The 15281-nt window shown below is 49.0% G+C and overlaps 1 protein-coding gene across 1 annotated transcript in view; it reads right to left on the bottom strand.

The window, feature by feature from the left end:
* Window positions 1–14464, bottom strand: part of aldh1a2 (aldehyde dehydrogenase 1 family, member A2) — an 18415-nt gene extending 3951 nt beyond the window's left edge. Inside the window, exons 1-6 of the mRNA XM_077007662.1 lie at window positions 14259–14464; window positions 5959–6063; window positions 4972–5112; window positions 3473–3602; window positions 1120–1181; window positions 411–616 (exon numbers count right to left, since the gene is read on the bottom strand). Coding sequence (XP_076863777.1) covers window positions 411–616; window positions 1120–1181; window positions 3473–3602; window positions 4972–5112; window positions 5959–6063; window positions 14259–14375 — 761 coding nt within the window. The 5' untranslated portion in view covers window positions 14376–14464. The remainder of the gene's footprint in view (window positions 1–410; window positions 617–1119; window positions 1182–3472; window positions 3603–4971; window positions 5113–5958; window positions 6064–14258) is intronic.
* Window positions 14465–15281: the final 817 nt, after the last annotated feature.

The raw sequence follows: 15281 nt of genomic DNA, 5'->3' as shown, positions 1-15281 counted from the left end.
TCCAGGCACAGAAAGAGAGGATGGACAGAACATCAAAAGGAAGAGAAGAGGGCAAAAGAGTCAGAGTCCCACAGAAAGGGAGAGGCGGAGAAAGACCAACAGTCAGGAGATGAGGAGGAAAAGGAGGAAGAATCTGTGTTTTGCTTTGTGATGGGACCAGATCGGCCACGATCCGTGCATTCTGATTTAAGGGGCCGCGAGTTCGGGCCCGGCCAACAGCCAGCACCCCTCCGACCCCGTGTGGCACCACAGGGCAGATAGATGTACTGTATGTATGTAATGTCACTGCTCTGTGCCAGGACAGATCGGGTCCTCAGTGCTGACATTTCATCCCGCCGATCTGTGAGAGCGTCGTTATGACTGCGTGGCGGGTCTTTGATCGGAGGCCCGTGTGGGCGCCGGGCCGCTGCTACAGTGGACGTGTGGCAGCGGCCCTTTGATGGCAGGCCAGCAGCCGAGAGCATGTCGCAACACCCGTGTGCTGTACCTCTCTGATCAGGGCGCCCATGTACAGGCACGTGAGCGGGGTCTGCTCAGCAGGCTTCAGGACCACCGTGTTCCCGCAGCACAGAGCTGGCCCCAGTTTCCATGCCGTCATCATCAGAGGGAAGTTCCACTGCATAAACACACACACAAACACACACACACACACACAAAGATAGGAACTCAAGTGAAGCAGCTTTATGTCTTTGTTCCTGTGAACATCCCTTCCTCAGATTTCTGCCCACTGGTGAACCCACGCATATCACAACCCAGGAGGTGATGAGTCACTTAAGTCTTCGCCCACTCACATATTGTAAGAGGCCAGTCACTCCCTGTCTCTGAAGCTCCAGAATGCTTATTTTTAACTCTTTAAGGAGTAAGAATTGTCTGACGTATTCCACACGCATTCATGCTGTTCCACACACACATATCGAAAGGAGTTTGGTGCTAATCAGGAAGCTCCATGAACTTTTCCCCCTTTTTCTTCTTCGTTGGTACAGCTTTCACTCTCTTATTTGTTCAGTCTTACACCCCCCCCCCCCCCTCTTTTGCCATTTGTATTGACAAACACCGTTCACACACTTTTGCAACCCGTCTCTGGATTTACCTGTCCTAAAACAACATCGACACACTCACCGGGATAATCTGTCCGCACACACCAATCGGCTCGTGTCTGGTGAACGACAAATACCCTCCATCTGTGAGAAACCAGAGGACAGAAGACCTTAAACATGTTCAGGAAGGTCCGACCACAGACCACAGAGCATCGATAACATCTGCCAGCTTTCGATCACCGGGCAATGAAAGTGTCATCGTGGTGTAGGTGATGGCGGTGGAGGATAATGACCAAGCAGAACCAACAAGACTGGCTGAGCTGCAGGAACTTGAAGAGGAACGTGCTCTGGTCCTGGCCGGTGTTTGGCGAGACCAGCGAACACGCCCAAGCCCTGGCAGGAGAGACGTGCTGGCCGAGGTGTGCCGGCCCCGGGGGGCCACGCTGGAGCTTCAACTCCCCCGGTGGCCAGATAAGAGCGGGCCAGGGAAACACATGCTGTTTGTTTGCGTTGTAATTCTATTACGGATTAGATTGGAGATGAAGTAAAGCGAAGCGCGGCAGGTTCCCGCCGGGTCAAGTTTGGCTTAGCAGCCCAACAAAGGCGCAGTGGTGAGCGCGCTCAGTAACGGGCTGGCGGGGGAGGGGCATGAGGGTGGGGGGGGGGGGGGGTGTGGCTGTACCTCTCCTCTCTGATCTGCCTCTCAATTTCTAGTCTGTACCGTGACAAGGCACGATGATGTGGTGCGCTCGCTGACTGACAGAGAGAGACAGGCCAAGGGGGAGCTGACCGAGAGAGAGAGAGAGACAGGCCAAGGGAACTGACCAAGAGAGAGAGAGAGAGACAGGCCAAGGGAGCTGACCGAGAGAGAGAGAGAGAGAGACAGGCCAAGGGAGCTGACCGAGAGAGAGAGAGAGAGACAGGCCAAGGGAGCTGACCGAGAGAGAGAGAGAGACAGGCCAAGGGAGCTGACCAAGAGAGAGAGACAGGGTCAGGGAGCTGACCGAGAGAGTGAGACAGGCCAAGGGAACTGACAGTCCATTTGTAAAAGTATCAAATGGCTCCAGGAAGACTTCCCCTTCCTTGACTACATATGGTTATAGAGTCATCACTCGGGCTCTTGATCGCAACACAGAGACCCTGTTCCCATGGTATAATCAACTGGAGATATCCTTGACATGAATTTAAACAGCACACCGAAACCTGTCAAATCTGTGAAATCTGTCCACGGCTCTAGGAGGTTCCTGAAAACCGTTTATTTTTGGTGCTCAAGTTCTTGTTTTCATGTGTTTCATTCTTGACACTCGTTTAAGGGGTACTTTCTATTCTCAGGCTGCCCTTGTAAAAAGGTTTATTACATTGTCAACCTTGAGTAGCTTAAAGGAAACGAGCGAGCACTAATTGCCAACATTGAATCATCTTCTACAGCCCACATCCGAGTCCAGAGCGACTCGATGGACATGAGTTTAATCTGCAGGAGGTCGTTTAAAACAGCAGGCCCCGCCGTGAAGAGTCCCATGAGCGAGTGTGGGAGACGTCCCCGGTGATGAGTCAGGGGAGGGGCACAGACTGAGAGAGAAAGTGGACTCAGAGCAGGGGACGGTGGGATCTGAGAACAAGACGGTTTGTGGACAGAGAGGGATTGGCGACAGGCAGTGCTGGAATGCACAGCAATTACCCAGACGGCCAATACTAGACACCTCCTGTCCTCCCCAGTCCTCTCTTTAACCCGCATGGCCCTCACATGGGGCCCCTGTGAGACAGCTACACAGTCGCCCCCAAAACGTCCACACATACACACACACACACACACACACACACACGCAGAAAGACACACATACATACTAATGGCTGTGCTCTGATATCAGAGTTACAAGTCCACTGCTGTCCTGTAGACTCCAGACCCCCCGCCGTGTCTCTTTCAAACAGCTAAATTAGCCAGAACAGCCCCCCAGCGCCCCCCTGGGGCCACCCCGGCCCCGAAGCTGTCACACTGCTCCACCGGTGGCGGCTCTCGGCAGGAGGGCGGCCATTAGCGCGCAGATTTATAACTGCTGGGGGACCCGGTGTGTTTACCCTCCGAACACCTCCATAACCCCCCACCATGTCCTGTGGGGCGCAGATAAAACACCCAGCACTGGCCGGTCTCTCTGCTGCTCTATAGCTTCCCGTAGCAGCACGTCCAGACACCCTAGCAGGACAGGAGGACGGCGACTCGTACAAATACACTTTCCGCACACGTACGTTTCTGTCCTTCGGTCCCATCCCGAACAGCTCCGCCGTTAGAGTGTAGCTCCGCCCCTTTTACCAACCATCGCCGCTCTACGCCTTCCCAGAAGACGTTCTGCTTTTGCGTTTGCGCGTCACCTGCGGGCGACCGCCCTCGCGGCCCGCGGGGGGTCGTGGGTTGTGGGACGGTGCGCGGGTCACCTTACCCGTCGGAATGGAGGACCCGTGGATCTTGTCGGCCCAGCCGGCGAAATACCGCAGGGTCTTAATGGTTCCCTGGAGGTCCACAAAGTAGGAGGACAGAAAAGGCTTGCCGGTGTCCAGAGATTCCAGGGTCTGGGGGGAGGCAGGAGAGATGGGGGGAGGAAACGAGGGTGGAGGAGTGTCATGAAAAATCACGTATGGGGATAAAATTTGACCCCCTACACCCACCCCCCCAAAACTGCATTTGAGACTTATCCAAGTAAAGACCCACAGTTTATACCTGTCCCACTGGGGAAATGCGATACTTATACATCCAGAGCAGCAGAGGCGGCTTTGTTATCTCTGTGTCAGGAAGCCGTGATTTCTTATCAGAGAGGGATTAGGGCTGATATAAAGCACAATCGCAACTCCGTGGATGTTACGTTTCTCCTCTGGAGTAATTCTTTCTGACACTCGTTCGGAATTGGGGAGGAAGAAATAACACCGGTTTAGCCCATTTAAGGGAAAAACTCGACCACAGTGCTGGGGAGGTCTCTTCAAAATGGCTGCGGCTTCCTCTCCCCGTTTTAAAGAAGTCTGACAGCCATGACGCTTTTGCTTTTAAACCTCCCCGCGCCGCTCCGTGTGTCAGAGGTCGTCGGAGGATTGCCAGAGCTGGAGTCCGAAGAGGATAACGGACCTCCAACATGCCGTGGAAAAACAGCACTTCTTTAATCATCTCACTCAGTTTTAGGTTATATGATCGTTAGCACCCAAAGGTCACCCGTTCCACCCCGGTGCTGCCTCAGACAAGCGGGTTTGGACATTTGCTTAACAAATCGAACTTGTTAGGTAGACAACAAGGCCAGCGGCTCCTGCCAGGACGGCCCGGGTGGCCGCGCCGGACAGACGGGCTGTCGTTAGACGAGCTCTGGTTAGATACTTGCTTATTGTCTACAGGCTCTTGGTCCCCGTGATCATAGCTAACCACTGCCAGGAAGCATGAGAGGCGATGCAGCTCAAATCAGTGCCAACGGCACGTGTGTTTCCTGGGAGGAACCATTCCAGTTGCATAGATAATCATCTCACCTTTGCTCAGGGAAGCCCAGTTCCAGTGCTGGACACTCAGCTGAGCTCCATGCACACCTGGTACAGGTGCCTGGTGCACTTCAGAGGCATCGGATTATTATAGCTAGATGGGTTGGAACTAAAGTCTGTGGAATAGTAAATCTCCAGATCTGGTCTTGGTCTCTAAACCAGAGACAGCCAACTCGGGCCCTAGAGAGTCCAACAGGATGGTGATTTCCCGGGTGTAACAACTACAAAACCTGGTAATTAATTGATGACTTGAATCAGGTATTCAAGTATGAAATCAAGTTCCTTCAGGGAAATAACCAAACTATGCTGGACTCTGAGCCTTCTGGCCCACAGTCGGGCATCTCTGTGATAAACAGGTGGCATGGGGTTGGCTTCACTATGGTGTGGGTCTGGGCTTCCACAGGGCAGTAGGTCGGACACTTACCGCGAGGTAGGCACGGTCCCGCTCCACCAGATCCGCCAGCGTAGAGAGCAGCCTCCCCCTCTCAGACGAGTCCATCTCCCGCCACAGGGAACCCAGGGAGAAGGCCAGGCGAGCAGCCTGCACTGCCTTATCCACATCAGCCTGAGACATGGGGAAAGAGAGGGAGAGAGAGGGAGGGAGAGAGAGGGAGAGGTGTGGGGGATCAAAAGAGAGAGAGAGAGAGAGAGAGAGGTGTAGGGATCAAGAAGAAAAGGAGAGGGAGAAAGAAAAAAGTGAGTGATGTGTGGAAGAGTGACAGAGAGGGAAAAGAGGAAAAGAAGAATAAGAAACAGCAATGAAGAAAGATGAGGTGAGGGGGGAAAAGACGGGTGAGAGAGCCCCATTAACGGATGGGTATAACCTCATCCTGTAAAAGGTGTTTGTGCACCTCTGGGACAAATGAAAGGCGTCCACTCCGGATGGGCCTGAATAGCTCCAGCAGTCATGCGTTTACGACACTCGTCGGTTCCTTCATCCACGATCCATCTCCACCCCCCCCACCCCCCACCCCCCACCCCACATTCTACCCTGCCTGCCCATACCCATATGCACTCTCTCATGTTATGTATTCCAAATCAGTGAAAGATGAAGTCTAAATTGCTTCTTAATTTGAATGAGGTGTGAAAATCAATGACAGTGTTGTATTTGTTTCTTCCTGTTCAATGGAACACCCATTTTGTGGCTGACAGATTAAGTTCACACACACACACACACACACACACACACACACACACACACACACACACACACACACACACACACACACACACACACACACACACACACGTTTTTCAAAATAAAAGCTTCATGTTGGTTGGGAAATGGGGCATTGCAAAGAAATGTCCCCACAGTGTGCTGTGGAAACATTTGGTGAACACAAACAAAGCGGAACACACACACACACACACACACACACACACACACACACACACACACACACACACACACCTTATCTGCCTCCTGAACATCACAGATCTTCTCCCCTGTGGAAGGGTTGTAGGTAGAGAAGGTCTTTCCGCTTACAGAGTCATGCCATTCGTTATTAATGAAAATCTGCAGAGAGACAGAGAGAGAGAGAGAGAGAGAGAGAGAGAGACAGACAGACAGAGAGAGAGAGAGAAGACACAGTAGTTTTAGTATAGGGGGAGAGCGTAGTGTCAATGACAAGATGAAATCCTCATTTCTACCCGATGGGCAGGATGCCAGAACTCGGTGAGTCACAGCTCACGGACACCAGAGACACACAAATCTGCCTGCACACGAGTGCTTGAAACCAACTCAATCCCAACACAAGATTTGGCTGATGAGCAATCAGATAATCAGAAAGTAAAAAAAAAAAAAACTCAGAGGGCAGTTCATATTCATATGCATCAAAGAACAAGAGCTACAGGAAGGAAAGTCACCGTCATGATGAAAGGGGTGTGTGTGTGTCTGTGTGTGTATGTTCACTGGTGGTGCTAGTATTGCGAGTTGGAGGGATAAGGTCCAGATTCAGGCAGGGAGGGCAGGGGTATGTGCGGTGGGCCTAAAGTCTTGTGCACAGGGAGGAATCTCTGGGAATCCGGTGTGGTGTTGCAGTGCTAGATCTGTCTCTGGGGAGAGATCCAGCCACCAGACAGAAACCAGTGGGGGAGCAGGAAAGGAGATAAATCCCTATCAGACACCAGACACACACACACACACAAATGTGCACACACTCTTCCTCACACACACTCTCTTTCTGAAACAAAAGCTACATACACATACATACAAAACATATGCAAACTGACACACAGCCCTACACACCCCTGCACGCACACCTACACACCCACACAGATTTCACAACATTGCTGCTCGTTTACGAGATCATAAAACACGTGTGTCACTCTGGTTCTGCGCTGCGTTAAAGGAAGCGGTCCGTTAAACAACCGCCTCGCATTCCAAATCCTGCATTTTTTAAGCTCGATAAAAGGCGAAGGGAAAATACATCTCCGTGCAGCCAAACGCAAGACCGGACCGCACGGCTCAAATGTCGGAGCGCAAGTCTACATCAAATGAAGTTTGCGAGACACCCGACGTGTCAGGTGTGATCACATCTGATAGCGACGCCAAGTGCTTAATTCTAGCCTCGCTGCGTGTAACCGAACCGGGCCTATGGGCATGTTTGGGTCTTTAACAGCCTCCGTGGGTTGTTTTCGGGCGCTGGCAGCGCCTCTGACGGATGAGGTGTTGGTAAAATACGCGCTGGCACCACGAAGCAAACATGTACTTTTTTTAAACTCTGCCTTAAGTCAGGTGAAGGACGACGTTCAAACAAAGCCTGACGTCCTCCACGGACCTACAGCGTACTTACCAATGTAAACCTACGGGCTTAACTACCATTTAATTGGCTGCAAACCGTAAGGGGTGTTTATGTTAACGCTGGTATAACATACTAGCTCATTTGGAAGCGTTTCAAGGCCTTATGTCTTCAGCATGCAACTCTTCTTCTTCTTCTCTCTCTCTCTCTCTCTCTCTCTCTCTCTCTCTCTCTCTCTCTCTCTCGGAGTTGGCATGGTTTCGAGAGCGAAACCTTGGGTATGAGCATTTCCTTCACGGATAGCGTAGGTGTTCGGTACCAGCCCGTACCACTGTGTGCTCGCTCCATTTCGGTTCATCCGCATTACACTCAGTGATCACAGACAGACACGGGCCGCTCTCTCGCGCGCCTTTACATCATAGGGACCGACACACTTTAATTACACTCCCATTAACCGCACTTCATAAAAGTGTCAGTGGTTTCGTTTTGCATTTAAACAAACAATAACGACAACAGAAAGCCAAGAGAGCACAGAATTGGGTTTTTTTTTATTTTATTTATAGGGGTCGCTCTTCTGGAACGCGCTAAATCAAGGCGGGTCTGTGGCGGGCCGGGTGACAACGCAGCACGTACCCCTCGCTAAGGGCAGCGGAGACGACTGGGCCGCCACCTAAATCACAGTTTTTTTTTTTTTTTAAAGAGCAGCACTGGAGGCCATTTGGCTCGGCCTTCGCCGGGCTCAGGGGGGCGCTCCCAATTTATTTGTCTCGTCCTATTGAGGGGCTTGATTAAGGGCGACAAGGCTGCGGCGTAAATCAACTCTCGAGGATTCGCTTTCCCTCCGGACAAAAAGAAAAGGATAAGAACACGAGTGCAAAGGTGCGAAATTTCAGATCGATCAACGTTGCGCTTTTCTTCGCTCTGCTCCCGCGGACGTCAGCGGGGCACCGGGGGGAGACGGTGAAGGCTGAATAGCGCAGAAAGCTTCTGGTAGGTGAACTCGAGGGCCAACACAACAATGAGAGAATGGTACTTACTGCCGAAAAGAAGAAAAGGAAGCAAAAACTATAGACTATTTTCAGAAACGGTTCAGATAAAAGTCCCCCCCCCCCTAAAAAAACCCCTCGCCATTCAGTAAACATGAGAAGCGAACAGGGGGACTCTTGTGCTGGGTGGCGTCACGTGACCTTGCCGTAACACACCAAGGCCGGAGCTGATGAGAAAAGTGTCCGGCGTGAGGACACCCAGGGTCCGTGTCCCACTACCGGACAGCTGCAAGCGTTTTAGACGGCCATGCGCTTTTCTTTCGGCGCTGCTACTCTTCTGACGGCGCTTGTTCGCTGCGCTAATAAGGTCCACGTTATAAACGTATTCTGAACCCACAGCACGTGATCTACGCTTACATTTAGCGCTGAGGTTTTTATCAAGTTATCCAGCTTCTTAACTTCATATGGGGAAGAGTGTGTGTGTGTGTGTGTGTGTGTGTGTGTTTGGTGGGGGTTGGTATATTGGGAGTGCAGAGGCCCTAACGTGGTCCTGTGGGAACGCTGAATGCGGCGAGTGAACCATTCTCCGAGCCGACCGGATGATTCCAACAGTCGCAGGAACGCCGATCGGCTCGCGCTCTCCGGAGGCCCGGCCCAGCGAAGGATGCGGAGCTGCAATGAGGGCAGAGGATGCCAAAGCCACATCTGTTTGGCCCACAGCACCTTCTCATGACTCGCACAGATGAGGACTATTTAATGGCGCTCATTTTGGGGCCCTTTTCAGGGAAAGCGAGGAGGGGGGAAAATAAAAAAATACATATATTTTTAAATGAAATATATATGCCGTGTGTGTGTGTGTGTGTTTATGTGTAACAGGCCAAGATTCCAGAGGCAGCCGGATCCTAGCAGAGCACCTGCAGCTACAGGCTGGGTCGACACGGGAAGTTTCACATCCTCGTCTATCAGAGCGACCCGGAGCCGTCTGCGGTGTCGCTGGATACGTTTCGTGACACTGCTGACTGTTGTTAACATTACAGAACAAGCAAACTGCATGGGAAAAGAGCACTAGAAGTGATGACACGAGGAGTCAGATGTGGGTTTTCACAAACCTTTCACTTAATTTATCTTTTCTGTCTCCCCTCTGCACGTTTGTCTCACTCTCGCTCGAGATCTAGTCTTTCTCAGCGTTTCTCGCCTCGCCCCCCCCACCCCTTCTCTCTCGCTCTCTCCTTTGTGATGATATACAACTTCAGTCCAGCAACAGTGGTGTTAGCTGCTCATATGACAGGACTAGCATGTCTCACGCTAACAGACACCCCCCCCCCCCCCCCCCCCCACGCTCCCACCCCCGTACAAACCAGCCAGATTTGTATTGGGTGACAATGCTGAGAGACAAAACAGAGACAAAGGTGAAACACATATGGACAACACCAGTGGAAAGGCTGTGCTTTGATTAATTCTTCCACAGCAGAAAAATAACCAGTGGGCGTTTGAATGGATTGATTAGCTGCTAGTTTCCCTTAATCTTTGGAGTTAGACAGAAATAAAAATTGCCTCTTTGATTTTTTGCTTTTGGTGAGGAGTACCTAACATGTTAGTTAGTAACTGATAATGAATGGACAGATACATCTTTCCAAAAACATGTTTATCCAAGACGAGAGTGAGAAATAAAGAAAACGCCAAAGACAATAAAAGGGAGGAGATTTAGCAGGAGAGAAAGATGAGAGAGAAACCCAGGAGACGGATAGAGGGAGTCCTCACTGTGCTGCTTATAATAAATCACTGGCTTCCCAGTGCAGCCTTCAGCTTGGGTGCTGTTTGATGTGGATCTCAGGGAGAGATGGCGCGTTTTGAAGTGAAAAACTCCAGAAGTGGGGGTCAGCCTCTCGTGAAGCAGGGCCGCTGACCCCCACAGCCAGACGCAGCCATATATTACGACCCGCCGGAGAGCACCCAGACCAGGGGAGCCCCAGATCTCACACCCCCTTGCCGCCATTGCAGTCCCTCACCCAGTGACGGTTTGATGAAGCCTACCTCATTCGCACAAGCTGTCCCCCGGATTAGCTTACAAAAGCTCTCCCTCCAACGCACACCCAGCGGACGACTAAAACCCCTTAACTGCGGACGCGAATGGCGTGAATTTCAAGCGTGAACACAGGGGGGGCTCTGGCTTTAAAGTGAAGGACAAAGGGCCATTGCTGTGTTACACCAGTCGGAGGGAGACGGAGCAGGTGGAGTAGGTGATGGAGAACCAGTCACTCCAACACGGAGCTTCCCGCAGTCAAGCCATAACCCGGGGAATGCGATGTAACATAAGGAAACTGTGTTTTGTAAATATTACGGGTTATGACCTGTGTATCCCGATTTCTGCAAAGTTGAAGGTTGTTAACATGCAGAAGGCATGTGCTATGAGGTGTGTCCTCGTTGGGTGTGAGCTACAAAAAAAGTGGGATGGCCCAGAGAACCCCGCCTCCCCCAGATACAGTTCACGGTGCCACAGTTTAATATTAAACCACCTCAATTTGCCAGCCCAAATTTTTCATCTACACTTCAGTAGTTTATAAATATTTCAGCTCAGCACAGCATCTTATCAGCTAACTGTTTCAGTGTAGCAATATGTAAAATATTAACCCAAACCTATTTGCTATATTTATGAGTTTATACAGGTACAAGATTTCTGACTGGGGTTATTAACAAAGTATATTGAAAACATAAGGAAATATATTTTAGGTAAAAAATGCAGTACTTTTCCATATTGGACTGAGAATCAGTATTTGGTTTCTTTTAAAAGTCTCTTAAATGTCTGCTTCAGTAAGAGAATGGTAGAAGTTCACCATCATCATCGTGGGAGGCCTGATTAATATGAAGAGTCCTCCCAGTCTCACCCATAGTAAAGGCACCAGAGCCTCCATCTATTACCCCAGCACACGGGGGTAACATAGCTCTCCTTCCATTCCCTCCCCTCCTTGCCGGCCATCCGAGAGCCGTAAAGTGAGACAACATCAATAACCCCCCATCAGAGGAGGCATATTTACGGCTTCCTCTGTGCCGGTATCAGCGCGGCGGGCCGGAGCTCACCCAGAGACCACCTTCAGGGGAGCAGAGCTCTCCCGCGCAGAACCGCCGCACAGATCCGAGCACAGCACGACGGCCCAGTCACTCCATCATCCCCGCGCTGGGTGGAGAAAGGGCAAAGGAATCTCCATCTGTGGCTTGTGGGCTATGAAGGAGACCGTGGTGTTGCCCGCCGTAGAGACAGCTGTGGGAATTACAAGAGCATGGGACTGTGACAAGTGTGTGTGTGTGTGTGTGTGTGTGTGTGTGTGTGTGTGTGTGTGTGTAAAAGGCAGGGCCAGAGTAAAGGGGCAGTCACAGCTTGGAGGAAAAATAAATGCAGTTTTCTTATCCACAAGTTGAGACACACACACATGGTAGTGTCAGCACAGAAGGTAAAAGCATTGGCAGGTAATCGTTTGTGTGTGTGTGTGTGTGTGTGTGTGTGTGTGTGTGTGTGTGTCCAGGTGGGGAAGGTCACAGGGATGGACAGGGGCCATGTCTGGAATAATAAAGCCTTGGACTCTTGTTAAAAATCTAAATTGTGATAATAAACTTGATGACACCCAGATAACCAGACAATGACACCTGGGGTCAAACATGAGTCATTTCATCAGATTTTAGGAGGAATGATAACTGGAACTGACTGAACTGTCATGTGCAGTCTTAGTATGTATATAACTATCAATTATCTACATGTAGCTATGGAAAAAAAACATGTAATCAGCCTCTAATACATTCAGTGACTTTTACCTAAAAGCTCCAAAGCTCCTCTCTCCATTACTGTAGCAAGTTGTAGTCTGACAGTGTCATCCGGGCGCCATGTTCTCACTGGGGAAGAAGGACGATGGTGTTTCCGTCCCTGCCAATCTAAGCCCCAGCCAGCCTTCCTGTCCAAGTGAACTTACGTTGCGGACAATGTGCTGGGACCACTGGTTCCAAGCAAGGTGGTGGGAGGTTTCATATGTGCTGAGGGAGATGCGTGAGCATGGCTCTTGCTCACAGACTGGCCGTGCTGACAAACGTGAAATACTCCCATTTGGCAGAGCCGGTTAAACAGTGATTCGGATTAACTGGGGCTGGTTAGGGCTACACTAGGAGAAATTCAGTTTAAAAAATGCATTTTGAGTTATTGAGTATTCTTGATGTGTTATATTAGACTAAATAAGCCTGCATATCTTTAAAACAACAAGCAGAAAGTATGTATATGTGTGAGAGAGGTGGAGATATCAGTAACAGGCTGTGAGGCTGTTCGTGTAAGTAATGCCCATCAATCAGAATCACCACCGTTCCACAACCAGCACACAGTGGATAAATCAAATTCCTAAGGAATAGTACACAAAGGCCCGCTCCCCTCCACTGCCTCGCGCGCCTTTCTCTGCAGAACGCACTCAATCAGTAAGATTACGCACGAGACGAGAGGCCGCGCGCGCACCAAGAACAGGTGGAGATATGTTACCTCACGAGCCTATCACTAGCATCGCCCTTTGCTCGGTGTTGTGTGTGTCACGGCGCTTACATGCCTTACTATCACCGCAGTGAAGTGGCACTTGTATCGATACTGAGGCGGTCATACGTACATACGAAAATACCTACAAAAGCTTTGTTCTCTCGAAATTATATATTTTGACGTACTTCCACAAAAATACATGTATTTTAGTGGATGAACATCAAGCTTTGCGGATAAACCGCATAACGCCCGAAGACGTCCACCTTGAAATACCTATCTATCGCTTTATTTAAATGTGAAGAACGTTTAAAACTGTCTTCTTAGAAAAACTAAAAACGGCACTGTAGTTAAAAGTTGTGAGGCGGGAACTGTTGATACGAAGACGCGATCCAAGGGTCATAGTTCAATGTGAAGGCAGCTCTAAGAGCCTGCGCTGTAACCTCCCTAACTAATAATCACATTTTCAGGCATTCTTTCAACTTTCAAAACCACTAAGCTGGTTATCTAGCCATATCCAGGACACGACGGCGTCGAAAGGTTTATGATATAGCTGTGAATTTATAGTCAAACCCGAGTGAGGGCCTCTGGGCGTGAGCTATCACGGTTCTGCGGTTGATGAACGCAGATAAGAGGCTCGAGTCCTCACGCGCAGCTAACGTTAAAAGTTCAATCAAGATAATGCAGAACTTCGTCTAAATGGCGGAAAATCCGATAGTTCTGCATTAACACCAACATTTTGTACATAAAAGTTTTGTACATGAAAGTTTTGTACAAGACGGTTTGACGTATTTAAGAAAACACACCTAACGATGTAACTGGTCCCACCTAACAATAACATTAGGGTACTATGGTAAATCCATATCACATTAATGTGCGCAACTCCATCATTCAAAGGACAAACGAAAAAAAACTCTGATTTACAGCCATAAGTGATATAAAACTATGGTGCATGGTAGTACCACCCTCCAGTGCTGTTACTACGCATTATCTGACAACCTACAGAGAAACATCCCAGAGTAAATCTTAAGTACAATGCGCTTTATTCTTCTGAGTTGTCACGTTGACATTTTGACGCATACAGCGAATGTTGAGCGTTTTAGAGACGCTGTCTTAAAAAAAGACAAAAAACATAAATGATACAACACGGTTAAAATCGAAACTTTGCAGCGAAATAATCACAAAGTGAAACGCGACATAACGCGCACGTTGTGACCAAAATATCTATTCGGTTAGCTTTCAAATTTCCAGACGTTTTAACAGTTTCACTTTTTGAAGTTATTTATATAAAGCTGTAAATCAAAGTGTAAATTCCTAGTGAATAAATGTCAGATGTGGATGGCACGCAAAGTTGCGTTGCGCGTGAGTTTATGTCCGCGCGCTACCCTTAAAGTGCCAGAAACGCACAAAACCCCAAACGCGCTGACTGATGTTCAGAGTACTTCAACACACTCCAGAGTAGTTTAGAAACGGTCTTACCAACCTTGGTGTACTTTATCTCCGGGTTGGGCACCGGCGAGGGCATCAGCTGGAGGGATGCCATTAGCGCTGCTGGGTCGGTCTTTACTTCGCCAGGGAGTTCAACTTTACTAGAAGTCATTCTGCCAGGATCTTCTGTAGTTACCGCTGTTTTTTCTACGGATTTGTGATTAGGACTTTGGAATCCTTCCTGTGTTTATAAGCAGGTGTCAGCATTGGCCCATTTTTATTGGGCCGCGAATAAGGCCGTCCTCCCTAATATAATTAAAATCCAGCATTTACATAAACACTCTCTCTCTCTCCCTGACTATAAGGAGGGGGTAGATACCACCCACTTTTCCGACCAAAAATCTGTGGAGGAGACTATGCGCTTTGCTTGCATCAGAAATAACTCAAAGGAAGTTGCTGGCCTAGTTATTTCTGTGTAAGTTTATTGGATTTTATAATTGACTTAATTCGTGCTTGTGGTTTAATAATTCAAGAATCCTACCAATTAGGGCCACAATAATTTATAGACAAATTATCATTTTAAGGGCGTGGCACTTAACTCTGAATATCCTATTGAATATGTATTGACAGATTTTTATCTATCTATCTATCTATCTATCTATCTATCTATCTATCTATCTATCTATCTATCTATCTATCTATCTATCTATCTATCTATCTATCTATCTATCTATCTATCTACGGCAGCAGCAGCGAGTCTCTGAATTGTTGTATTCTAAAGGAAAAGTAGATTCTGGAGAAATGTTTAATTTCATCTGAGAATAATTGTGGAGAGGACGTTACTGAGATGGCTTACTGGTTTTACTCATTTTATTGATATTTTTCACAGAGGTTTACAACAGAGGCTGATGTGTATACCAGGCTACCCATTCTATCTCGCCTTCCTATGGGGCGCGCAAAACTGGTATCACATGAACGCGAAAGTTTTCTTTGGCATGGCCCGTTTGCCTCGCAAACGCTCCCAGTAAGATTTCACCCACCCATCAGGATGTTATCCACATGTTATTTCCTTGTATCT

The sequence above is a fragment of the Brachyhypopomus gauderio genome, chromosome 1 (genome assembly GCF_052324685.1).
Source record: "Brachyhypopomus gauderio isolate BG-103 chromosome 1, BGAUD_0.2, whole genome shotgun sequence".
Classification (NCBI taxonomy): Eukaryota; Metazoa; Chordata; class Actinopteri; order Gymnotiformes; family Hypopomidae; genus Brachyhypopomus; species Brachyhypopomus gauderio.
Note: the sequence above shows the minus strand (reverse complement) of the source record. Positions and strands in the feature narration are given on the sequence as shown.